The following is a 27,130-nucleotide window of genomic DNA, read 5'->3' on the forward strand; positions in this document are numbered from 1 at the left end:
TGACCTGCTGGTCACTCTGCTTTTGATGATACAGTTTTGGCATTCTGGGCTGCAGGCACACATTGCTGGCTCATGTTGAATTTTTCATCAAGCAGCACCCTCAAGTCCTTCTCCTCAAGGCTGTTCTCAAACCATTCTCTGCCCAACCTGTGCTTGTACTTGGGATTGTGCTGACCCAGGTGCAGGGACCTTGCCCTTGTTTACCTCATGCAGTTTGCATGGGTCCACCTCTCAAGCCTGTCTTCGTGTTTAATAAGAGGTAACATTTTTCTACATTCTAAGGAGCTTACACATAGTGTTCACTGGTAAAAGAAGTACTCTGCAATTGTAAGGACTAGCAGAATTCAAGCAAACTATGTCTTTATGTGACTAAGAAGCTAATTGGTAGGTATCATTGAAAACAAAAAAAAGCCCCAAAACCTCGCCACCAGAAACTCAGTTTATGGAAAAAATAGCTTATGTTTTAAGGCTTAAGCTGTCTCCTTTGCCTGGAAGGGAAGGGGCAAGTAGTATCATGAAGGAAAAGAAAAAAAATATTTTAGGAAATAGGTAAGCTTTACTCCATAATGTTTTCTATGATTCACATGCACATGTAGCTGGGAAGTACTCAAAGCATTTGGACACACACAAATATGAGAGCAGACAGAATGCATGCCAGAGTGCTGAGAGTCTGGCTGGTGTCATTGTGAGGTCACTCTCCCATCAGCTTTGAAGGGTCATAGTAATTGGTGGAAGTTCTTGGTGACTTAAATAAGGGCAAATGTTGCACCAAACTTCAAAAAAGCCAAAAGGGAGGATCCCAGGAAATGGCAGGTGGTCAGCCTCACCTCATTCCCAGGGAAGATTGTGGAGCAAATATTCCAAGAAGTTGTTTCCATGTGCGTGAAAAACAGGAAAGTGAGAAGAGGCAGAATTAATTGCTGGAGATGTTGAGATTCTGACTGGAAATGACCCCAGGCAATCTCTTCTAATTTGACCTGATTTGGTCAACCCCCTGGGGGTTGGGATAGATTCCTCACAAGGCCCTTTTCAACCTACATTATTCTTCCACTAAGTAGTGTTTTATACTGGCAGCTGCACAGTGGGAAATGAAAATTTTTATATGTAAAATAACCTTGCTTTTAGAAAAAAACCTGAAGTGCACCAAGTCTGCAAATGCTCAGTTAGCTTTGTGTGCAGCTAGTCTTAATTTTGGTGGAGCTTTTGCATTGTCATGTCAATCAATACTTGCTGTACCTCCAGTATGATGCTGGCATGTGGACAGACAAGGGCTTCTACTGTATTTAGTTGCATGTGCTAACCTTATTTTTAGTGTTTTTGTCCAAAGACTCCCTGTGTAATCCTGTGTTCTGAAGGAACTGTTTAATATTGTATGTGGCATCTAGCTCATAAACCAACATCCACATCTGACTGACAAAATCTTCATGCTACTTGAAGTGATAGATGTGCTGCCTCAATATGTTTGGCAGGGAAACCCAATTAACTTCAGCAGTAATTAGCTTCCCAACCATGCAGCATGACAAGCTGTCCTTTTAGTTTATAGTATCGTGTCCTACTAGTATAGAGTAACAACAATCATAAGTAGTTATTTTTCTGTTGTATTTTTGATGCCTTTTGGAGTGTGGAAAAAGTAGAAAATGTTTGCTAGAAGGCAACCCTATCTGGAAAACTTTCATCAGTCTGACTGGTTTCATTTTTCCACGCACAAATTTAAGTTCAGTCATTTCAGGTGATCTTTTTTTGGGGGGGGAAAGACTTTAGAGAAGGATGCTATTAATTATGCTGAGAAAAAGACTAACAAAACAAAGAATCAGACTCTTTTAACATGGAAATTAATTTGGAAACTTACAGGCTTGTCTTAATGTTTTTAAAAGGTGGTTATAAAGTGCATGCTACTCTTCCTGTGGAAGAAAATACTATTTTATTGCATGCTTTTCTTTATTAGTACATAGATTCAACAGAACTTGAACGTTCCACAGAAGCTGAGAACTCTGTGAAATATCACCAGGCGTGGCACAAGCTGTGCAAAGCAGAGTAAGTGGCATTGTGTGTTTTGTATTCCAGATGCACACTGTGATATTTATTTCATGTGATGAAAAATGCTTCAGGAAATCATTTCTCATTGACACTGCAAATGTCTCTCTTAAGAATTATTGCTAGAATTTCAATTTGTATTTGTAAAGGGATGTTGTTTGTTGTCAAAATGCATTTAATTTATTCTGTGTTACTTAGTGAAGTTTTGGTGGTAAGATCCTGGAGTAGTGTATATGTAGCTAGTTTATTTAAGTAGTATGTATTTAAGCAGTGGGAATTTCACTGTGAAGCATGAGGTGATCAGATTAGAACTGAGGTGGGTAGATGAGACAACTCTCCAAATGGAGATTTAGATTTTTTGCATTGTATTTGCTTTGTTATAACCTCAAAAGTGCTTCTTTATTTTGTATGGACTTCCATTGCTGGCTTGATACTACATGTTGGTTGCTTTAAATATGGTTGTCATTACAGTGGAATTCTGGTCCCAGGAGGGTTTGGAATTAGGGGAACAGAAGGCAAACTTCAAGCTATCTCCTGGGCAAGAACAAAGAAAAAACCTTTCCTTGGTAAGATCATTAAAGTCAGAAATTATTGTGGTTTGAAGGTGTTAGAAAACTAATTGATAGCAAGATGATTGTTTGGAATAAAAACAAGCAAACAAACAAAAAACCCAAAAAACCCCAGCAACAACAAACATACACTAGGGAAGGATACTGTCTCAGGGAAGTATATGTTCTGTTGTGAATATTTGCCCAGTGAATAATACCCAGGGTCATAGTCATGTACTACATCTACTGTATAAAGAAAGAAGGAAAAGATTATCCCTAGCCCAATGGTTGTATTTGCTATATTCTCATTTTGTGTGGAGAGCCTTTGCTTCCTACTGTAATTAAATCAGCATCATTATAGATATTAATCAGCATGCAGAAAACATAGCTGTCTTTGGACACATTTGTTATATTAAATAATTTTTGAGTTATCTTACTAGTATATTTTATTATGATAAAGTCTAAAGATTCCATCTGGCCTGTAAGCTAAGTGTTGTTTTAGTAAGTGCCTCTGAAGCTTTGGTTCCTACTCCACAATTTTTATCATTCTGTTAGTAACTACTTTTGGCTGGTTGCCAAAGCAAAATTTGAATCTAGATTTACCCAGGCTTTCAGCTTGTGTTTGTCTTTACAGTAATTATTTGTAAAATAGATGAGAAGAAAAAAAAAGTTTTTGGAAGGGCATAAAGCACATAATTGTGTCAGATATATTTGCTGTGTGGCCAAGTTTGAAGAGTGAGTTTTTTATTGAGCAGCCATTTTTGTTTTAGGTTTTTTGGTAACTCTGTGTATATACACCGAGTACTGAGATTTCTAAGCAGTCAGTCCAAGACAGAACAACAAGTCCTTTGTCCTTTCAAACTTTAGGGTTTTGTTTTCTCTTCTAGGAGTTTGCCTGGGAATGCAATTAGCAGTTGTGGAGTTTGCAAGAAACTGTTTGGATTGGAAAGGTGAGCTGAGTATGCTAGTAAGAATATGATCTGCTTAGAAGAAATTTTATTCTGTGTGTGAAAGGTGTATTTATTATTACAACTACTATATAGATCCTATGATCATTAGATACTTAGCTCTTGCAACCTGATAATTTTTAGCTAAGCACTCTGTGCTACCTTTCTGTAGGAACTCTTATTATGCCGATTGTAGCCTTGATCCAAGCAGTGTAGGAGGAAGTGTGCTTACAGCTGACTTCTAGTTTCTTTCTGGAATGTCAGGGTGGTGAGGAATAAAAAGTGAGAAGTGGTTTTCTCATTTGTTTTCATCAGTTGGAATAGCCAAATCATAGCCTTTGCAGTAGTATTATGAAGAGAATTAATTCACTGATGAATTTCTACCACTAACAGCTAAGATGGATAGGTTTTGGAAGTAGGAAGAGGGAATATGTGAGGCTAAGGTCACATTCTTCCTGTGGTTGCTTCAAAGGTGGTACAGGATGTGTTTCAACATTCAAGATTTAGTTTTAATGCAGACAAGCTCGGGAATGCCACGGAACTGTTAAAAAAAAAAAAAAAGTTGTAGTGCATGTAGAACAATGGAAATGTGTTTGTTTTGAATGTCTGTTTCAGATGCAAATTCTACAGAATTTGACCCAGACACAAAAGCCCCTGTTGTAAGTAATGATTTTTTTTCCCCCTGCATATGTTTTGTGAACTTGTCTTGAAAGTGAGGTGCATCACCTAGGGTGCAAGAAGCTAATCCACAAACAGAGAGTCAAGATATTTTCTTTAATATCATAAAAGGCTACTTTTATAAACAGAAACATGTAAAATTACTTTAATTCTGTAGTATTACTCGTACATGATTGGCTAACTAATTCTTTGCTTCTATTTAAAGTAAGGGTACTTAAAAATTTCACTGTACATGCTCAAAGATTAGGGGTCTTTTTGTTAGTAGTGGTCCTTCTAGTGGTCCTTCTAGGTGGATATTTTGGTATGCCAATATTACATTAATATGCTAATATATGTTAATATAGTTAGTCCAATTAGTCAGTGTTTTCTACCTAGTGCTCAAGGCTATAAACTATGGTAAGTTGTGGGGAGTACTCCCTTTCATCTGTCTCACAGGCCTATTTCTCAAGGACAGGCTGTTGACTAGGGGTCTGTTTTTCTCTAATTCTTGCTGTTTTGATGTTATGTAAACTCTGTTTTTATTCTATGTGTCTCTTTGTTCTCTTCTATGTAATTTTTTTTCCTGAAAATTTCTCTTAGTTAGTAAGCAACATCAAACATACATATTTTGTTAAAAAAGAATTTACTTTTGTATAGTTAAGGTCTATCTACATTTTCATATGGTAGGAAGTAAAGTGGTGTCTATTGTCCCTATTCAGTATTGTTTGAAAAGGTGTTTTCTTTTAATAGCCCTTTACCTTCACTTACTTGCTTCTGTGGTTTTCTATAACTTTATTTTTGTAATTTTCTAATAGTTTCCATAGCTGTAGTCTGATGCTGGGAGTAGACAATAATGATTAGGTTTGCTTTACTAGAAAATAAAATATAAAGGGAAGCTGGAAAGTGTAGCACAAAGCTATTTCTAAAATATAAAAGTACATGAAAGGTTAAAGATTATATGGAAAGCTGTTGAAAAATTCTTGTCTTCACTTTGTATAAATAGCCACTAAACCATTCCTCCCCCTTGTATCTCAGTCCTCCTTTTTAGAAAGATTTTAATGCTGTAGATGTGACAGAACACTGTATCCTATGTCAGTGGTAGAATGTTAGACTAAAGATATTACAGGTGTTTCCTAGTCCAAGATACTATACTATTACATTGTATGAATAGTAGAAGTTAAAAATGATCAATAAGAAGGTTTTTTTTTTAAAGAAAATTAAAAAGAAAACTGTGAGAAATAAAGTCATATCTTGGTGTAAGATGTAGACATCTATTGTTGCAATAAATTAACTGGGTTGCTCTGTGACCTACTGTTTCTGAGTCAATTTCCTTCAAAAGAGTTTTGTTGGTATTTGTAAGTAAAACGTATTTTTTCTAAATCTGCTTAGTCTCTAAGGTGCCAATAGGAGATTTTTAAGACATTTGACCTATTTGTCAAGGTTGTATGCATGGAAGAGAACATCTGGTCTCTGAATAAGAGACCTTCAGAGTTTCAGCATGAGACTTGCTGCTAAAACTTTGTGGTATTTGGAAATGTAATTAGGTGAACAGAGGTAAACTTTGCATTTGACATCAAATTTATGAGTTTGTCATTGTGAGAGGTCTATTCCTTCACCCTTCTTGAATGTGTGTGAAGACATACTCTTTCTCTAGAGGGGGTCAATTACATAACAGAAATATTTTGTAAATATTGTAAATATTTGTAAATATTTGTAAATAAAATGCAGAAGGTGTTGAAAGGTTACCATAAATTTTTTAGGAAGCAAGGATAATACAGAAGACTGATTCTGGGGCATCTTTGTTCCTAGTGCCTTTTATGTATAGTTTTATTTAACTTTTCCTGACTGCATTTCAGCTGGTCAGCTCAGGTACCTTTTTAGGATGCAGTCATATCATGAGGAGGGGGTGAGTCACCCTTTCCAACTCCTGGTTTCTCTCCGTTATGCTAAGGGTTGCTTTCAGTAGCTGGCTCTGTGGAGGTCCAGGCTTAGCTAAAGTCTGGATGCTTGTCTGCTGCAGCCCTACAAGGAGTTTCTTCTATTACAGAAATTGCAGTGTGTATTAGTACACACTTATACTTAGGGCAAAACCTTATTCTACAAATAATTAACTGGGTGATGTACAGTTTGTATTCAAGGACAAGTAAGTTATATATGTTGAAGAGAAACTTAGTTGGACATAAAATTGAGAAAATAATGGAGTGGATATATATGTCATAGAAGATTAATACATTGTTTACAATTGAAGCACCATGTTTGCAGTATGTATCATGGTATTCTTTTGTTTTGAGCTACATTAAAGTTCTGGAATTGGTTCTTACTGATCATATTTCAGCATCTCAATCTGATCCTTGGCATCTCGGTTCTGAGGAAGGAACAGATTTAAATTGTTCCACCATCTATAATTAGACCTGCTTCATAATCTATTTGAGCAGTTGATCTTGTGCTATAAACTGTTTAGATATTCTCTATAATAACAAACCAATAAAAACTGTTGGACGAGAAGCAGATTAGGGTGGCTTGTGAACTACCAAACTGATGTAGATGTTTCATTGTCTGAGAAACTCGTTAGAAACACCCTATCAGCACTGGAAATAGGCTGCCACTTCTGATGCTATTGAGTGGTTCAGCTGACTGTTAACTTAGGACCAAAGCAGTGTACTTTCCTTTTTGTTCCTGGTCCTTTGGAAACTGAAGAGGAAGAAATGCACTGGTGAGGCAGTAGAGTTTTTTTTTGTTTGTTTTCTTTTTTTGTTTTTGTTTTTTGTTTTTGGCTTGTTTGTTTTGCTTGTTTGTTTATTTGTTTCTTTGCTTTAAGAAAAAGGAAAAAAGACAGAAGTTCAAATAGTAGTTCAGCCTGGGAACTCAGAGGCAACTATAAAACACATAGCTAGTTAGGTTGCTGCTTAATTTGCTAAGCATTTAAATAGAATCATAGAATAGTTTGGGTTGGAAGGCACCTTAAAGATAATTTGGTTCCAAACCCCCTGTGTGGGCAGGGACGTGTCCCAGCAGACCAGGTTGCTCAAAGCCCCATCCAACCTGGCCTTGAACACTGCCAGGTATGGGGCAAACTCTACCAGTGTCTCACCACCTTCACAGTAAGAATGTTGTCTTAATGTCTAACCTGAATCTACTCTCTTCCAGTTTAAAACCATTACCCTTTCTCCTGTCACTATACACCCTTGTAAAAAGTCCCAGCCCAGCTTTCCTGTAAGCCCCCTTCAAGTACTGGAAGGTTGCTCTAATCATAGAATCATAGAATTGGCTGAGTTGGAAGGGACCTCAGAGATCATCGAGTCCAACCCTTGATCCACTACTGCTGCAGTTACCAGACCATGGCACTGAGTGCCACATCCAGTCTCTTTTTAAATATCTCCAGGGATGGAGAATCCACTACTTCCCTGGGCAGCCCATTCCAATGCCTGATCACCCTCTCCGTAAAGAAATTCTTTCTAATATCCAACCTAAACCTCCCCTGGCACTACTTGAGACCATGCCCTCTTGTCTTGCTATGTCTCCTTGGAGCTTTCTCTTCTCCAGGCTGAACCAGCCCAACTTTCTCATCAAATACTCAGAATTGTTCTCACCAAAGGTAATAGTTTATTCTAAACGGCATATAAAATATCTTGTTCTACTCTGACTCCCTTTTTTTTTTTTTTTTCTGCATCTATTGAAATTTGAACCCTTTTTTAAAACCTGAGTAATCCTATAACTGAGAATTAGGCTTCCAAAGGAAAAAACAGGTGGCTGAATTAATGAAAAATTATTACTGGCAACTGTCTCTCAGTTGAAATAACACGAGTTTATTGTTCTAGAGAGGAATGTTGTCTGCATTAGTAAAACGTAGTGAGCATTGTACAAGGGTTTTATGTGATTAGGCAATTGTGACTGGTTCTTTATGAACAACAATATCTGTGTAACTGAATGTGCAAATGTAGAGAGTTGCGTGCAGTGCTGAATATCTACTGTGTTTTAGCTGTTCATCAGTTTCTGCTATTATTAGAACAATGTTGCTCAAACAGGGTTCTATAAAAGGACAGAGTAACTTTATGTAGGTGGCAAACTTTGTAAGCCTGTATTGCTTGTTTTAGGAAATATTGGTATCAATTGTATTGACGTGTAAATGACTGCAAATATCACAAGAGTTACAATTTAAAAGACCTTGGGAAAACTAGTAGCCTCTGCATACAGAAATAATTACTTAACAATGTAAAACAGGTAAAATTGTGTTTTTAAAATATTGTAGGGGAAAATTATTCCTAAAGCTGCAAGTCTGTATGATGAAAACTTGAAGAAAATGAGAGCTAGATTTTGAGAATACTAATAAGCTGTGACTTAAAAGCTGTATTTGAGAGACTTGAAGTTGCTATTAGGTATTTTTATTTAGGCTTAAATTTAAAAAGTGTACTATGGAAAAAAAACCCCAAACCTCTGATATGGCAGTTATCTCTATTCACCCTACCACACCATCAAAATGCCCCCTTAAGATTTTGGTTTTGGTTTCTTTTTAACTCAGGTTTGATTTCAGTAGGGAAAACAAGAGAAAGGTACATGAACTCTGCTCACAGCTCTTCAGATTCTTGTTCTTGGTTGAATATTTGTAGGTCATCTTCCTATTAGATATTCTTAAGCTTTGTGCTTTACTTTCTAGCCTTTTGCATAATAGTGATAGGTAAATTTGTACTATTTGCAGGAAGGTAGCTGTTCAGAAAAGTGATGCATTTGCTTGAGAGCAGCACTTGCTATGAGTTTTCTGTTGCAAATGGTAATTTAAAAATTAACTAATTTAAAGAGAAACTGTATAGTTTGTAAACTGCTAATTGAGCTGAACTCACTGGATGACAAAATATTTACTTGTTTTGTTCCATATCCTTCATCTTCCTCTGCTATTAAACTTGATTTATTTTTTTGGATAAGCCTTTTAATTATGTTCTTTGTCAACTTCATTGCAACTGCATTTGGTACTGTTCTAGTACTTTTTCAGAAAGAATTGCTTTCCAGAAATAATTCCTATGCACTTTTTTTTTAAAGCTAATTTTTAATTGACTTTTTTTTTTTTTTTTTTTTTTTGACCTATTGCATCTTATGTAGGATCAGGAAACTTTAGATACTGCTCTGGGTAAAGTAAGTGCATTTTCTATGAACTCGAGAAATTGTGCAGAAATAGATTTTGCCAGTAGGTGACACTCTTATAACATGTTTTGTTTCTTGATGCCCACTTTCTGGGTTGGGATGTTAGTAACATTAAACATTAAAAATGTTCAAAAGTTTTGCAAGAGCAAAGCATGCACTAAAGTTCTGATTTTACTTATGAGTGTAAAGTATCTAATGTAGCTTAGTAAACAAATATGTGTGGGATATATTTCATTTATAACAAAGCATATTGATATTACGGTAAGTTTTTTTTTCCATAAATTAAAACATTCATGAATGTTTTGATTGTAACAGCAATTGCTCAGCTCCTATGCATTTAGGCTTTCCCATTTACAAGAGTAATAACAAAAATATATACTTATGTAAATATAATTTAAAATGAATGTGTAACATTATAGTCATTATACTTAGCATTGTTATACTGATGTTGAAATAAGTTTTTTATGTTTTAAAAACTGGAGCTCTTTATCATTTGGAAGTGTCTGTCTTCTGTGGATGATGAAACTAAACTGTGAGGACTATTGGATAGTGTATACCAGGGGACACTCCTCAGATGGAATGATACAACTTCCCTTTTTTTTGAAATTTGTGATTTGAATTGTTCTAGATTTGAATTGTTCTAGAGGTCAAAATAATAGCTCAGATTCAGCAGGGCTTGTTAAAGGATGCTCTTTCAAGTGTAAAGCGAATTAGAAACAGGAGATTCTGAGCTAATTGTGAGGCAGCTGAGCTAGCACGTGTAACACAAGACAAGACATACTTCTTTATATGTCAAATCTTTATTTATTTATGTTTTTAAATCGTAACAAATCCGTGGGTTTAGGTGTATGTATCATGTAGACGAAGACCAGGCTCTTGTCCTTCAAAGCAGTGATATTCTTCTTTCAGACGCCTTACTGTCCTGTACCAGTTATCTTTTTTACAAGCATCACAAACTCATCAAAGCTGACACTTCCATCATTATTTTTGTCCAACGATTTAATTAAGTTATCAAGTGAGAATGTATCCTGTTTTCATAGGAGAAGAATTAAAAGAAAAAGAGAAGTAAATAAATGATTGCCATGACTAGTTTGCCTATGAGGAATATTGCCAAGAAGTAATGTAGCCAAGAACAGTCAGTGTTATTTGAAGGTGTTGTATGTACCAGTTGTGCTGGTTAAACTAGAAATACAGTGTCTGCTATTGCCTGCCAAAAAAGTTACTACAGATATGATAAACATTTGAGAAGTATCAGGTATTACTGAAACAGGTTACTTCAGTGTTGTGAGTAAATTTGGATTTTAGCAAAGGCAGCAGGTGGAACAGCTGCAGAATGTATGTAGCCACCAATAAAAATTAATATGCATACTGCCTGCTGTTTTATTAGATACTAATTTGGACCCAGCATACACTATTTTTAAATGTGTCACTACTTTCATTCTGCTTTGGATGAGGACCTGGTAGTTTCTTTCCTTCTCCTTCCCTCCTCTTTACTAGGAATACTGTATTCACAGTTGAGTAATACTTGCTACTATGTTAAATACTTGCTAGTATGTTAAATCTAGTCTAAGTTATTAGCTCCTTTTTTGTGTGTCTCTGGTGGAAGTGTGTATAACATTGTGATGCAGTGAGTATTCCGATAACATTCTTGATCAGTTAGTTAATGTAAAACCAGCTTTGATATAATTTTTTTTTCATACTTCATTTATGTGTTGAAATGTCCTGTCCTGCTTTTATGTTGATTCCTTATGGTGCCATATATTTCTGTAAACAGAGTAGATGCTTGAAAATGTCTGATATTCAGACAGAAAGCATCAGTATTGCCTTTCCTGAACACTTCAATTTACACATATCTGGGAAAATGAGTGGGGGTGCTACATTACCTACAGCTAGTATAACAAGTATTATATTTCTGAATTTACCAGCACATTTCCTATTAATTTTTAGCATCTAACTTCAGACATATTTTTAAGGGAAAAAAGCCCTTTGTGTTATTTGGAGTATTTAAAGTTGGTTTATGTCACTTCATGTTAATGAAATTACTAAACTGAATTACTGAGGTTCTCTGAATATCTTTCTACTACAAGTATCTTTCTACTGTGGTGCAACTTCTTTCAGACCTTTAGCAAAAAATTACTTTTTTCAGATATCCAAAACACAGTATTTAAGGATTTGTCCAACAAAAGTATCTAAATTGAGTCCTAATCCAGTTCAGGAAAGGTCTGGCAGAACCTAGATTTTTTTTCTAGCTACAGGAAATGGTATTTGTCTCTCTAAATTGGTAGCATCTCTTTCCTGTTCTAGATATCTTTCTGGAATGGTAAGCCTTCTTTTATTTTGTTGTGGTGAGAACTTAATCTAGGTAGAAATTGGCTCATGTCTCATAAATTTGTCCTACAGATTTACTTTCCTTATGGATTTCTCTGTTTTCTAGATTCAAGGTTTATTTAGATTGAAACAAAAAATATTTTGTTAGACTCAGATACAATATTCTAGGTTAAATTTAGTTTACATAAACCCAAAACAAAACAGCTGCTTATATTTTTGCACTTTATTTCACAGGGCACTATTATAAAGTCCCTCTCCTCAGCTATCTGTTTGCATCTACTCTTAATGTGAATGAAGCTTTACAAGCCAAGCCTTATTTAAGAATTATTCATGGAGGCAGTGAAACCGTTTGGACACAATAATCTGCCTTGCCACTCATAATCTCAGAATACCATTGTATTTATTTCTTTTTTCCTATCCATTTCATAGGGAGCACAATGAATACAGTCAGAGTGAAACTTACCTTCAGGTACTGTGCAAATTGATTCTGAAGTAGATTTTTCAGTCCCCCGATGGACAGTGCACTGGTGCTACCCTCCATTAAGGCGTACTGGGTAAAATACTTGAGAAGGTTATCATTGAGTAGATGCTCCATGTTTCCCAGATGTTTTCTTGATAAATAACTGCAAACAAAGCAGACAATAACAATCTTGTGCATCAGAATTTTGAAATACAACCGACCTCTTCTTCATTGGTTTACTAGCCATGTGAAATAATTCATACTTAACCTAGATGAAAGAAGTTCAGGGTTTGTTTTGTTTGATTTCCTGTAGAATTCAATCAGCATTGCCATGAAAAAGGAAAATGTTTAAGTTAGGTTTAAAGGTTTGAAACACCCGAGATGTTTAGGTTGTACTTACCTCACTCAAAATCCGGAGCTTTCAGACGTATCCAGCAGAAGTGAGAGTCTCAGACTGGGGCAGCCTTTATAGTTGCTTGCATGCTCCACCCTCATTATGAAACTAGCATTTGTCATTGAGTCAGTGCACTAGTTCTATTGTACTTTCAATAGTCAAAAGAAATAGGATACTTTAGCATTAGAAATGAGTAATTTTTCTAATCTGAAATGTGGGCACCATCATCGACCGATGAGCTTGGTGGAGTTTTACTTGGTCTTTAGAGGCCGTTCTGGAGATGTTATCTCTCAAATTTGCTTATTTTACACTTCAAGGTGTACCACACTGAAAGAAGTCTGAAAACAGCTCCCATGGGGATATGTATATACCACTGGTTACTGTAATGGATTTTTGAAAAATGGTAAATATAAATTTCTTTTAAAAAGATCCAGGTAAATAAATTAAATATGAATAAGCTATCTGACCTTTGTGCAAATCTGCCAAAACCAGTTCTCATTTTTTGTACTATTTCTTAGTACAGAAGAGTGATGAATTTGCTCTGGGATAAAATTTTGTTGGCTAGTGTTAAGAATCACAACACTCCATGATGTGAATGGAAAAAACCTGAAGTATTCTGTGAATGGAAAAGGTGAATCTAAGGTTCTGAAAAATGGCTTCTTCTTGGGAACACCTTAATAATTAAGTACTGTGTTTTGCAGGTTTTGAAATCTTGTTCAATTGATGGTGTGTGGGGCGTTTTTGAGTGATACTCAGCTCATGGTTGATGCTTCATGACCCAACATTGCTGCTTTTGCAGCTATTGAGTTGCTGTGGTTTTGTACATGCAACTTAATCTACCTGATACCTGCTTTTGTCATTTTTTTGTCACTTTGCTCCAGGCTTACTTACCAAGTCTTTTGCCCTCTCCATCACTTACAGAGAATGAATCATCACTGCATCATTTATAACTGAGCCCAGAGCTTTGTGGGTCTATAGGAGATGGATGGTTTGGGAGGGGTGTTTTTGGAACTGCAAGTGTATGGGTCTAGTGTTCCATTACAGAAAAGTAGGAGGTTTCCTGAGAAGACTAGGCAAGCTTTGCTAGATCAGTCATGTTAGTCATGATAGACATCTTGCATTAGCAGCCTGCTTGTGTGTGCTTTTACTTCCCCAAGTTTCAAATAAAATAGTATTAGAAGGGTCACATCATAGGGGTTCATGTCCAACATATGTTGGTTGTCTACTTAATATATTCTTAAGTGTCTTAAATAATGGGGACCCCACAACCTCCTCATCTGGTCTGATCCTGTGGTTCCTTATCTTACTATTACATTGTTATTACATTATTACTACTGTCCACATGCCTTGCTGCATTTAGTCCTGTCTCCATAGATATCGCCTTTAGCATATCAGAGAAATCCCTTGTCCTCCTTTTTTACATCACAAATCCTTGCTATTTTGGTCTTCCCTTGGGAGTTATGCTTCTTCTATTTCTAATCTTTTCTTGACTTTCTCCTGTTGGTTCCCATCATGCTTGAGATGCTGCCTCCAAAGCTCCACAGCTTGTTCACCACTCTGGGGGCTCATGGTGTTGCAGTTTTAAATAGTGCCTGAAGCATTTTGTTGATGAGGAGAACCTGTGTGCCATTTTACACAGGGAGGTGACAGGCTATGGCTCTTTCATAGTGGAAGTCTTCATCAGCTTTCTTGACGTTTTATTTGAATCTTGTTTTGGGGAGGACAAATGCACTTGATTTCAAGTTTAGCGTTAAAAGCTTGGCATTAGCTTGAGGGTCAGAGAGATGGGATCAGGCATCTCCCAGTCTTTGTCCAGTCCAACTGAGGGATGAAGCTGGTAATGAAGTTTCTCCCATGTTTGCTTTTGTGGCTCAACAGGCAGTCAGGAGCTACTGCCATTATCACTACCACAGAACCTCTGCTGCTGCTGCTACTATGGATGGTGGTTGCAGTGCAAGCAAGTCTGAGAGTTCCCATCTAGAATGCATTGTATGGATTAAGGCAAATCCCATACACCAAACTGGAACATGAACTACATGGTCAATCATGACCATAAGGTAGTCACAAGTACTTTCCTCTTCTTTTTGCAAACAAAATGAAACCCGAATATCTGTCTCTTTTGCCTTCCCTCCTGTTTTCTGCCTTTGGTAGATGGTGAAAGTGCATGGCCAGGTGATTTGCTAAGACTTCTATTCCCAGCCTGCTAATTTTTCTTGCCTACAGCTCCTGCCTGTGGTAGCCTCACCACACTTAGTGTTTTATCCCTTTTGGAAGCAGTGTCAGGAAGTTGGTGTTCCTGATGTGTGTTGTTGACATTACAGTATTTCCAAAACTGTTTTTTAGGTATTCAAATGGCTTGCCTTTACTTGTGTCAAAGGCATCTTTGTCTTCTGAAGATGTAGTAATAAGACGCTTAGTAGTATGGAAGAAAAATCACATTTTGAGGGATCACAATTCAAAGAATTCAGCAAATTGGCCGTGTTATTTTGTTGAGAGTTCATTAAGTAACACTACCTAATTGCAAAATAGCAAAAAAACCAGTTTTACTGAAATGTCCTTCCATGGAGGTGCAAGTCTGGAGCTTTAGGTGACCTGCTCAAGAGTTGCATAACATTGTGTGCCAAATATGGGGATGAACCCATCCACCTCAGATCAGTTTTGTCCACCAGGCACTGTAATCTGTAAGAGATCTCTGTAAATGAGAGAGTGGCAGAGTTGGGATTTGTAGTTTGGTCTCCTGAAGCTTTGCTCTCTCTCATTTAGACAACAGTGCTCTCTTCAAATGATTTGTATGGTATCTCTGAATTCTGTATCAAAATTAACTACTCTTTTTGACAGTCCTCAGTATGCTGGCTTTGCATAAGTGCTATTTGTAGGATATAAGTGCTATTCTGAAACAGGTACAGCTTATCCAGCACACCCCAACAGTGGCAGAATGATAGCCAAGGGTAAGGAATTCTGGTCACTGACCAAGAATTTGAACAAAATCAGGGGAAGAGAATAAATATAACAGTTGCCATGGTTAGATGATATGTGGCTAGCAGATAGCATTTTATTTATGTGCTTGGTGTCAAGCTTTGATGACTATTCAAGCTGATTCCCAGTGTAGAAGCAGCCGTCCAGATTTGGTTACAGTGTTTAGCTGCTCTTTCTTGGATGTATGAATATACATAATTCCTGCAGTTTATGACAATTCAATTGGGGTTGCCCTGGGCTAGAGAAATTATGTTAGTAAGGATCGTATCCTTTTGGAATTGACATTTTTATTGTGGCTTAGACACAAAGCCTTTAGCAAAGAAAGAACTAAGTCAATGTTACGCTGTAAGTCTGTTTAGGGATACACATCACACACGTGTCCCTGGGTGTGATTTTCCTTCAGTGGTGGTGTCTGCAGATTGAATATTCATTCAAAATTGGCTATTGCTAAGTGTTGCTCTAGTAAACTGCTGGCATATTTGGAGCAAGCAATGCCACTGAGGTTGGCGAGTAGGAGGATACAAGCCATAGGGATGAGTAATGTTTGGGCACCACTGCTAGTAGGAGGAGTGGTGGAGCTTATGGCATCATGGTCATATGGTCTTCCTGAACGTTTAATTAAGTGCTATAGTAACTCAGGTGCCCTTGTCACATCCTTCCTGCCACCACTGATGGCTGAATAGTATGTGAGTCTCTGCTCCTTGTTTACTTTAAATAAATTGGGTTGGTCTACAAGTGGATTTCTGTGCCACTCAGTGACACTGTTGGAAGGGAAAGGGCACCTTCCACAGGGGTGGGGCTGCCACCTGACAGCAGCAACTATCTCTGTCATCCTGTTTAGTGTTCCCTATGGGTTAACACCCTAACCATCCAGTATTTTTCCACCTTCTGTGTATTTTAGTGTAGCAGCACCACTGTTACTTTGTGTATGAGACAAATTACTGTTGAGCTGGCTGAGGAATCTCTGTGATGCTTATGTTACCCCCTGGCCATAGTATAGAAATGTCTTCTGTCAAGGAGAAATTAGCTATAATTGAGAACATGTATCTGTGGCTGCTATGTATTTGGAAAGAAAAAAGAGGGTGGTTCTGTGCCTTACATTGACTTATTTCTTCTTGTGTACTGCTTGTGCATCATCTCTCACTTCCAGACATCAATCATTAGATCAAAGCCCTTTGGTAACTCTGGGTATTTTCTGTAGTGGAACTGGAGAAAGATGATGGGATAATTTAAGTAAATTATGCTGGATTAGGGATTCTATGGACCATATGATTCCTTACCTGATTTGCAAAGAAATCTTGTACAGATGTCAAATAAGTTTTATTTCCTAATGAGTAAAGTTAACAGGGCATATTTGTACAAAGCTGGTTATAATAAGACGTAATATATAAGCTAGTATAAAGAATGTATTTATGTCTGTTGTAAAATACCAGTCCCCATGCTGTATCTGATATAGGGTATATGTGCAATAATGGATCAATAGGAATGTGTGTATATATATATGTGTATATATACTTAATACTTGTACTGTAGGCAATAAAAGGAAAGCTGTGGAGATCCAGATGTCTGCTGCTACGATGATGTGTGTTAATTTTGGCTGTGAAGGCTTTGGTGAGTTCTGCAGAGAATCAGTCCTGCAACTGCAGTAATCTTCAGGCATTCTTGCACCAGCTGCAAAAAGGAAAAGGTTTTAAATTTGGGATATTGATAGTCAGTCTACTACATGGAACCTTTTTCAGCGTGTGTGTTACTGGGTGTGAGGTGTGAAACTGTTTCATGGAAGTTGAGGATGGGGCTGTAAAATCCTCTGTGTGTCACAGACGATGCATTCCTTACGTTAAAATTGTCATTGGTAGTAAAACCTCCAGTGGTGCTGCCTAAAAGGGTTGTCTCATCTTGAACTATATGGGTTATTCTGACAAGGGTTTCTTTGTGACATATACCTAATGAGACATGGAAGGTGTTTCCCTAACCAGAGCTGGGTGGGGCTGAATGATTTAATGTGATGCGCTGCTTGTAGTCAGCTTTAAATTGGTGATGTGCTATTAATTGCAGCTATGTGTGTCAGCTTTTGCTGTCATACCTATACATCTACCAGACAAACTATTACACTGCTGAAGCTTCCTGTTATGTAAATAGTCTGTTACAGGAGATAGTTTTGAGGGAGAATGTGTTTCCAGAAGAGGTTTTATCTTTGCACTTTCTGAACCTTGGCTTATGCAGCAGAGCAATAAGGTCGTTACTGCCACAGCTGAAATTTACAGTCAGTGTAATTACCAAATCCCTAGAACATTTAGTTTCAAAACTCAGATTTGTTGGTTTTTTTTTTTTTTTTTTAATCTTAAGAGTGACCAAAAATGCTTAAATCTCCATCCCAGCAAAAAACGTGGATTTTTGGAGGAGTGGCATTTTGCTGAGTTTTGGGTAGTGCAAAATAAGCATAAGTAAAGGAATGCTGTACGAGGGGCACTACCAAGTTTGTTATTTCTGTGATGATATTAAATCTTTTCTCAGATATCTTCTGACCTTGGAGATGCCTGGACTCTCTAAGTGTCTCAGCTGTCTGCATTCAAGAACCCTTCTTCATTCTGAAAAGGAAGTTGATGAAGAGAGAATTAAGTTCTGTAGTTTGTTTTATAAGCATTGTAGCTCTCAACAATGCAAACCTGATGGACTGAGATCTAGAGGTGCACTCAGTAAACCACATAGGCACATAATGTGGGAAGGCGGCTCAGGGGAGACCTCATTGCTCTCTACAACTCCCTGAAAGGAGGGTGTAGCCAGGGTTGGTCTCTTTTCCCAGACGACTTTCAACAAGACAAGAGGGCATGGTCTTAAGTTGTGCCGGGGGAAGTTTAGAATCATAGAATCATAGAATCATAGAATTAGCCGGGTTGGAAGGGACCTCAGAGATCATCTAGTCCAACCCTTGACCCACCGGAGCAGTTGCTAGACCATGGCACTGAGTGCCACATCCAGTCTCTTTTTAAATATCTCCAGGGACGGAGAATCTACCACCTCACCGGGCAGTCCATTCCATAGCCTAATCACCCTCTCCGTGAAGAAATTCTTTCTAATATCTAACCTAAACCTCCCCTGGCACAACTTAAGACTGTGTCCTCTTGTCTTGTTGAAGGTCGTCTGTGAAAAGAGTCCAGTTCCCACCTCGCTACAGCCTCCTTTCAGGGAGTTGTAGAGAGCAATGAGGTCTCCCCTGAGCCTCCTCTTCTTCAGGCTGAACAGCCCCAGCTCTCTCAGCCTCTCCTCATAGGGCCTGTGCTCGAGTCCCTTCACCAGCCTGGTTGCCCTCCTTTGGACCTGTTCCAGGACCTCAATCTCCTTCTTGAACTGAGGGGCCCAGAACTGGACACAGTACTCAAGGTGTGGCCTAACCAGTGCTGAGTACAGGGGAAGAATCACTTCCTTGGACCTGCTGGTGACGCTGTTTTTGATACAGGTCAGGATGCCATTGGCCTTCTTGGCCACCTGGGCACACTGCTGGCTCATGTTCAGCTTCCTGTCAATCCAGACTCCCAGGTCCCTTTCTGCCTGGCTGCTCTCCAGCCACTCTGTCCCCAGCCTGTAGCGCTGCATGGGGTTGTTGTGGCCAAAGTGCAGGACCCGGCACTTGGCCTTGTTGAACCTCATCCCGTTGGAATCGGCCCAGCTCTCCAGTCTGTCCAGGTCCCTCTGCAGAGCCCTCCTGCCTTCGAGTTGGTCCACACTTCCTCCCAGCTTGGTGTCATCTGCGAATTTGCTGATGATGGACTCAATCCCTTCGTCTAAGTCGTCGATAAAGATATTAAACAGAACTGGGCCCAACACTGATCCCTGGGGGACACCACTAGTGACCGGCCGCCAACTGGATGCAGCCCCGTTCACCACCAGTCTCTGGGCCCGGCCCTCCAGCCAGTTCCTAACCCAGCACAGGGTGCTTCTGTCCAAGCTGTGGGCTGACAGCTTTTTCAGGAGAATGCTATGGGAGACGGTGTCAAAGGCTTTGCTGAAATCCAGGTAGACCACATCCACAGCCTTCCCCTCATCCACCAGACGGGTCACCTGATCATAAAAGGAGATCAGGTTGGTCAGGCAGGACCTGCCCTTCCTAACCCCGTGCTGGCTGGGTCTGATCCCTTGCCCATCCTGCAGGTGCTGTGTGATTGCACTGAGGATGATCTGTTCCATGACCCTGCCAGGCACTGAGGTCAGGCTGACGGGCCTGTAGTTTCCCGGGTCCTCCTTCCGGCCCTTTTTGTGGATTGGCGTGACATTCGCCAACTTCCAATCGTCTGGGATGTCCCCCGTGAGCCAGGAGATATTAGATATTAGAAAGAATTAGATATTAGAAAGAATTTCTTTACAGAGAAGGTGATCAGGCATTGGAATGGGCTGCCCACTGAAGTGGCGGATTCTCCGTCCCTGGAGATATTTAAAAAGAGACTGGATGTGGCACTCAGTGCCATGGTCTGGTAACTGCAGTGGTAGTGGATCAGGGGTTGGACTTGATGATCTCTGAGGTCCCTTCCAACCCAGCCGATTCTATGATTCTATGATTCTATGATTCTATGATTCTATGATTCTATGATTCTATGATTCTATGAATTACTTGGCAATGAGAAACCTAAAATGCTAGTAAGAAACTCGTCCATCCAGCTTTTTTCTTGCTTAGAAATATCTGTAATCTGTTTTGTTGCAAATCTAGGACTATTCTCTGTCGGGGTAATAATCCTATTAGTGAGTCAGAAATCGTACGTTGTGGTTGTCTCAGTCATGGCAGGACCTAATCCATTTTGTGTTCTTACAATTTATGTTACCAGATTTCACTGAAAGGGGCCTGATCTGTCAGTTAGTGATGCTTTCTTTTAATGAAGGGCTGCAGGCTGAGATGGTATGGTGATATGATAGAATACGCATGTGTGCATGTGGGGAAGATGGGGAGTCCTGTGTTCTGGCTTCTCTTTTTAAAATAATTTTGACTTTTACATTAAACAGCAGGAGCTGAAAGAATGACTACTCTGAATTTTTCACCACATGAACCATCGTGGTTATCTTTGTTCACCAGGTAGGGATGGGGCCCTCACTGTGACCCTGTTGCAGCTTTGCTGGCCTAGCTGCCAAGTAGCATGGAATTACTGTAACAGGGCCATAATACTGGGAAAAGGTGCTTGTGCTAGGCAACCATCACCTGATTTCCTTAAGAAATAAGAAGCAGCAAGCATAAAAAGTACTCTTAGGGAGAAAGAAGAAAGAAATGGAGGTAATTTTACTAGGTTTCTTTGGTTCTTTCAACCTCTGAATCTGTTTTGGTTGGGTTTTTTGGGGTTGTTTGTTTGGGTTTTTTATTTTGTTTTGAGTTTTCTGTTTGTTTGCTTGTGTTTTTTGTTTGTTTTTTTTACCTTCAGCATTCTTTAAGAACAACTAGATAAGCTTTGCTGGCCATGTCAGACTCAGCAGCATAAAATGTGGAGGCAGACAAATACGCAGCATAGTGGTACAAACCTTGGATCTCTGTCTTGGATTTAGAGAGGCACTAGTTGAGCTCCCAGTTGCTAATTCTCAGTTAGATGTTTTCAAGCCTGCAATGTAAAATCTGATTATTATTGGTATTCTGGGATACTTTTCATTATCAATGTAAAATGTAACAAAAATGATGTCACAAAGTCACAGCTTTACTTTCAGCATATAAGTCCCACATCTGTTAGCACTTTGATGCTTTGATTTGTAATTATAATAGATATTTGCTAAATTCTTTCTAAAGGAAGACTGTCAAAATGTTCTGCAAGTAAATTACCATGAACAACTTTGCTCCAGTTCTCTCTGAAATGAGAATTTGGCACAATGGAAGCAACCCTCCCAGCCCCTTTTTTGACTAAGTCAAGAGTTACCCTAGGAAATTATGGGAGACCAAAGGTTAAATTAGGAGGAACTAATCAGGCTTTTGAGAAGAGTAGCAGTTTCTAACTAAGAGTGTAGAACAATCTAAATATTTTATATGTGAGTATGGCCTATTGAAAGAAATCAACCAATTTCAACTTACTAAAGACTGTAGTCAAGAAAGCATCATGAAATGCTTATATACCTAGCTTAATTTTAGATTAGCTAATTACCTGTGATTTCTGAATCAAAGCTGAATTATAGTAAATTCAAAGAGTGACAGCAGTAGCAGTTTGGAAGTTCTTAGTTTCCATAAATGCATCAAATGAGCAGTTTATAAACAATTGTAAGACAGAACTTCAAAGAGGGAGGTTTGCATTTGGTGATAAAATGAAATTAATTATGTTATGTCAGTCATAACTCGTTTCTCAATTGTGCTAGTGAGGAACCCAACTGTCAGTTAAATTGAATTTAAAATTGAACCTTAAATCCAGTCTTATTTATTTTAGGTTAGTGACTAGTCTTGCCTTCAACACAGAAAGGCTTTGCTTTTTGCTTTTTTTTCTTTCCTGTAATACACAGAAGTTCACAGCTAAGCTTTAACAAGTTATGGCTTTAAGAACTTTCTTTGCAATATGGGGGATTCCAAAGAGGAGAGGAGTTTATAAGAATATTGTAAGTGTCATTAACTTGTAAGGGTGTGCATCAGGTGCCATGTGGAGGTTGGCCTTATGGCTGTCATCAGTTTGGAACAGATCTGTGTAACCTCAATATACCTGTGTGCTGTATGGCCCTTTGTAAGTCAGAATTGCTGAAACATCAAAGAAAAAGGAGTGACAGTGGTTTTCACCTGAGACATTACTAAAGTGGATCTTTCCCATTGCTTTTGCACACTCACTTTCTACTGTCCATCACATGTTAGGATTAAAAAGCCCTAATTTGTAGTTATGAAGAGTCTGGAATTATACATTTGAAAGTAATAATAATGTGTAAAACTATGTGGTAGTTACTGTGTTGTGGCTAGAAGATAATACACATTTAATTAGCTGTGGCTTCCATTAAGATTATCATTTGGCCTGAGTAATTCCAGAGAGCCTGTGTAAGGATCAGAGACGTAACTTGCCAGGAAGCTGTTAACATTGGTCCTCAGTGGTGAGAAGGAAGCCCAGCGGTTTCTCAAGAGCTTGGGAAAGACACCAAAACCTCAATGTTGCTCAATCTGCAAACCGAAAAATGAGTTTTGACAAATCATAGCAGACAGGCTGTGTCTTCAAGCAACACAGGTCAATAACCATTGCTTTCTTGCCCAGCTTGACTTTGTGCAAAACTTCTTTTATTCTTGTGGCAGAAAAATATCCTAAGCTTTTTCAGAATAATCCATTTTAAGTAGAGATAAATAAGGGTTCTTGCAAAGTTTGTGTTGTCCTGCTGTTTCTCTCACTGCAAATTAGGACTGTAAGTGATGGTATGCAGAAATGAGACAAGTTTTCTAACACCAAATAAATTACTGGTTTTGAAATTCAGTATCACTAGCACCATTATGTACTGAATATATGTATATTAGCACCTTCTAACCCAATTTGACTGCTTTTTTTTGGTGTTTTCTGAGCTGAAACTTAAGCGACAAGATACATTTTATCATCTCTGTCTTCTTAGGGGCCTTATAGTGCTATACTTAAGCAAACTACTGAAAAAAATTCTAAAATTATCTTGTCAGTTGATTTAGTTAATTTCTTCTCCATTTTACTACATCCTTTCAAATTCAGCAAAACCTGGGAGTATCTTCATTTGATATAAGGAATTAAAAGCAAAGAACCCTGCTTTCCTCTTAGATTAAACTGATGAAATATATTTGTGAACTAGGCACAGCTATGGTTATATCACAGGCAGATGTAGGACCAAAAGAGCAGTTGGCCCATCACCTGTCTCCATTGTCATCTATGAGTAATTATCTGTGGGAAAATTAAATAGAGCAGATGTACAGTGATGTCTTCCCAATATGTTTTCTCATTTCCTACAACTTATATTTCACATGCTTTCAAGACAGAGAAGACTGGACAGACCCAAACTGCCAGCACAGACCATAAGAACTACTAAAATTATCTCCTTTGCTGTGTCCTGTTTTCCTTTTGTAATTGTTTATAATATTGAACAGCTTTTGAATGTTACTCAGTGTTGAACTGACATCTTCATAGTAGTCTGTTGTAGTCTGAAGGTCTTGCTCCTGAGAGACTGTGATCAGCTCAAGGCCTGTAACTGTGATGTGAAAGTAAGCTTGTTTTATCCCCTGTACATGGCTTTATATTTGATTCTGTTGAATTTCATCTGGCATTTTGATCACTAAGTTTCAGAGGGTCCTTTTGTGATTCTTTGTAGTAAGCCCACATCTTTATTACCCTCAGTAAATTAGGTGTCATCAGCAGACTGTCACCTACTGTTCATTCTTTTCTTCTTTTTATCAAATAAGTTGAATTTGCTATTCCGTTGGCAATGGACTTTTTAGGATGTCAGGGAGTCAGAGAACTAGGGGGAATGGATAGACTTAGACTGGATGTTAGGAGGGAGTTCTTCACCATGAGGGTGGTGAGACACTGGAACAGGTTGCCCAGAGAGGGCAGAGAAGCTCCATCACTGGGAGTTTTTAAGGTCAGGCTGGACAGGGCTCTGATCAACCTGATCTAGTGGGAGGTGTCCCTGCCCATGGCAGGGGGGTTGGAATGAGATGATCTGAAAGGTCCATTCCAACCCTTAAAATTCTATGATTCTATTAATCTATTAATAAATATAATGCTTCCTTAACACCTTCTCCACCCCTTTGCCTGAGAAACCCACCCATGCAAGCAAGCCTGCAGAAATTGTGTATATAAAAAAATATATATATTAGAAACTAGGAAACATGAAGTAGATTACCTGCACACTGCAGTTTGCACATTGATAACTGTATAAAATTACCTCCAATATTAGGAATGCAATTTATATAGAAGTTTCTCCCACCTAGATAACTGATCAGGTTGTATTAATACACTGGCCTTGTCAAAAGCTTACCTGGAAATGAGTGAGTTTTTGTGCTGTTAGCTGCCTTGTTTCTGAAGTGTAGGAATAAGATTAGGTGTCATGGAAGTCCTGGTTTTGCTAGGTGAAACAAATCACTTAACCTGTCTTATTTTTCTCATACCAAATTGAGGTAATGAAGCATGCATGCCTTTGTAAAGTGGCTTGATACGTGCAAAGAAGAGGTCTGTGCAGCATCTGAGGGCTTTTTTAATAAAGCCTGGTAGGCATCCAGGAGTGAGAACTGGAATTGAATATGTTCAAGATTAAGAAAAACTTGAGGAATTCAAACAGTTGCATAGTTGTATTGCAGGATGTGTTTAATGAGTGAGTGGTCTGCTCATTATGTTCTGAACTATATAATTTTAATAAAAAATAGGCTATTAGCCACATTTTTATTTTTAATACTCTGTCCCCTATCAAATTATTTATTGGAAGTGCGGTAGAAGAATAATAGAAAGATTCCCCCAAAAGGAAGACTTCCTTCTAAAGATTTTCTGTTTTCTTAACTCTGTCTCCTGTCATTGGCTTTGATTCCATACTGTGAAGTTAGGCACTGAACAACACAACTGCATTTTCAGTGGATTTGACAGGTGATTCACTGCATTAGTTCTTGTGCTCTCTGACTCTCCATTCTGCTGTTGGAGACAAACTATTAGAGGTGCAGGTGAAAGATAAAAACTACTTATGTATGGGCACAAGTAAATAACTGATTATTTTGCCTTTGCCAGGTTCGAGCTGTGCCGTGTTGCTCCGTATGAGAGCTCCCTGCATGTTGTGTGAGATTGTGCCACATGGGGACACAGCCTAGAATTTTTGCTGTGTGGCAATATCTTTTGCTGGTTGCTTGGTAAATATTTGTAGCATTTAAATGGATCAGTGCATTATCTGTTGAATTGATCTGTACCTGGCCACCCACACTTTTCACAGAGGGTGTCTGAATCGTGCTGGGTGTGTTCATGTGATGTCATGCTAATTAAAAGCTTACTTGATTTGTGATAGTATGAAGGTGACATTATTCTGTAGCTGTTACTTTCGTAGAAACCATATTGGCAAAATATTTCCTGAGGGCTTTAACCATGTTGTTGCTAAATAAGTAATGATCTGAAAATCCATTTCTCCTCCTTTGTGGCCTGATTGCTAATGGTTCTCCACAAGCATGCACACATCTCCCTGCTTCTCTCTTATGTCCTGGTACATATCTCTTCCTGTCTGACTATATATTTAAAAAGTGTACCATATTAATCTCTAAAAAAGAATATGTAGATTTGCAAAACCTGTTTCGATGATCCATTAGCATACAAGAGCTGCACAGGTACCTTTGTACTGTCATGTTAATTCTGGACCTTCTACTTAAATCCAACTGGTTTAGCTGGCATGGATGCAGCTCTTGAAACCACTTGTCTCTTCATATGGAGTCTGAACTTGACTCCTTCATAAACACAATTAAGGAAAGCAAATTCCAAGGAGTTCTTGTCATTTGATGTTGAAGGGGATGGAGTTAATGTGCTAGGGGGAGGATCACAAGTGCAGAGTTAAATTAAGATCTGGACAGTGGTGTTTATCAGGTATTTGGAGGAGGCAGAACAGACAAAGCGAGACAAGAAGGAGCTTGTTCAGAAGGAAGATATCATAGTTTCTGCTTAAAGTAAAAAAAAAAAAAAAATTTGGATTATAGGTCATAAGTCTTCCACTAGAATTTTATTCCAGGCAAGATGATGTTTGGCCAGCTGAAGCTTTTCTGTGTGGAAACAGGAAACTACTAAATGTAATGTAGGGCATGTACCTCAAAGGATCCCTGAAATGGCTGGTGGAGGTAATTAAGGTAATTAATCTCTGCTATGATATTAATATCTGTCATTCCTTTGATTTTCTGAAACTGTAATGCTGTTGGATATACGATAATGAAAATGCCAAGGTACTTTTTTGCAAGATAATCTGTTCAGACTTTTATCATTGTAATTATCTCCCTATGCTGCCTTTTTTTTTTTTTTTTTAATTCTAATACAGTTTATGGTATGCTTAGGAAATCTTAGAATTAAAAGTCTGTGCCTTGATTAGCATTATGTGATACCTGAAACTTGCTTTAGTTCTTCATTTCTCCAGCTGGAATGAGAAATGTTATGATGCTGGTGTAGGAGGGAGAGTAACCACTCCTGGACTTCCACTACTGCTGTTGATTTCATGGGGGAAAGAAAATCAAATTACTCATTGCTGGGGAGCTTTCCAGAGGACTAGATGTCCATACTGTATGCCTAATGAGATATTCTGCATTCCAATTGTTCTCTATAATTTAGGAAAATTTTCTGGTCATGAAAGACCAGGTAGGTCAAGTTACTTGTATTGTCTTGGGCATGCCTTAGGATACAAGTAGTAGTTGTTAAAATTACAGTGGTTGTGGCAGAGGCTTTCTGCCAAGAAATTCCTTGTTATAGTATATTCTGTTATTAGTCCATAAGATTATTGTTACTAGAATGTCTCAAATTAGTAAATTAAGTGAGAGCACCATTTAGTAATGGAGTGGCTATCTTCAGTCTATACGTCCTTTCATTTTGTATGTTGTTGTTATGGGGATCAGAATGTTACTGGCTAGCAGAGGTGAGGGAACTGGCATGACATTTAAAAAGGAGTTAAACCAAACCAGAAACTTTCACAGAGGCAGAGAGAGGGAGGGCAATATATATTGTGTATATATAAATCAATATAAATAAAATATACCAACATG

At 38.3% G+C, this 27,130-nt stretch overlaps 1 protein-coding gene across 3 annotated transcripts in view; it reads left to right on the forward strand.

The window, feature by feature from the left end:
- The window catches only part of CTPS2 (CTP synthase 2), a 69,582-nt gene that overhangs the window by 17,342 nt on the left and 25,110 nt on the right, over positions 1-27,130 (forward strand). For all 3 annotated transcript variants that reach the window (XM_030469117.1, XM_030469118.1, XM_030469119.1), the window contains exons 10-13: positions 1,946-2,034; positions 2,506-2,600; positions 3,470-3,532; positions 4,145-4,188. In XM_030469117.1, the coding sequence (XP_030324977.1) occupies positions 1,946-2,034; positions 2,506-2,600; positions 3,470-3,532; positions 4,145-4,188 (291 nt within the window). The remainder of the gene's footprint in view (positions 1-1,945; positions 2,035-2,505; positions 2,601-3,469; positions 3,533-4,144; positions 4,189-27,130) is intronic.

This window comes from Calypte anna, chromosome 1 (assembly GCF_003957555.1).
Source record: "Calypte anna isolate BGI_N300 chromosome 1, bCalAnn1_v1.p, whole genome shotgun sequence".
Classification (NCBI taxonomy): Eukaryota; Metazoa; Chordata; class Aves; order Apodiformes; family Trochilidae; genus Calypte; species Calypte anna.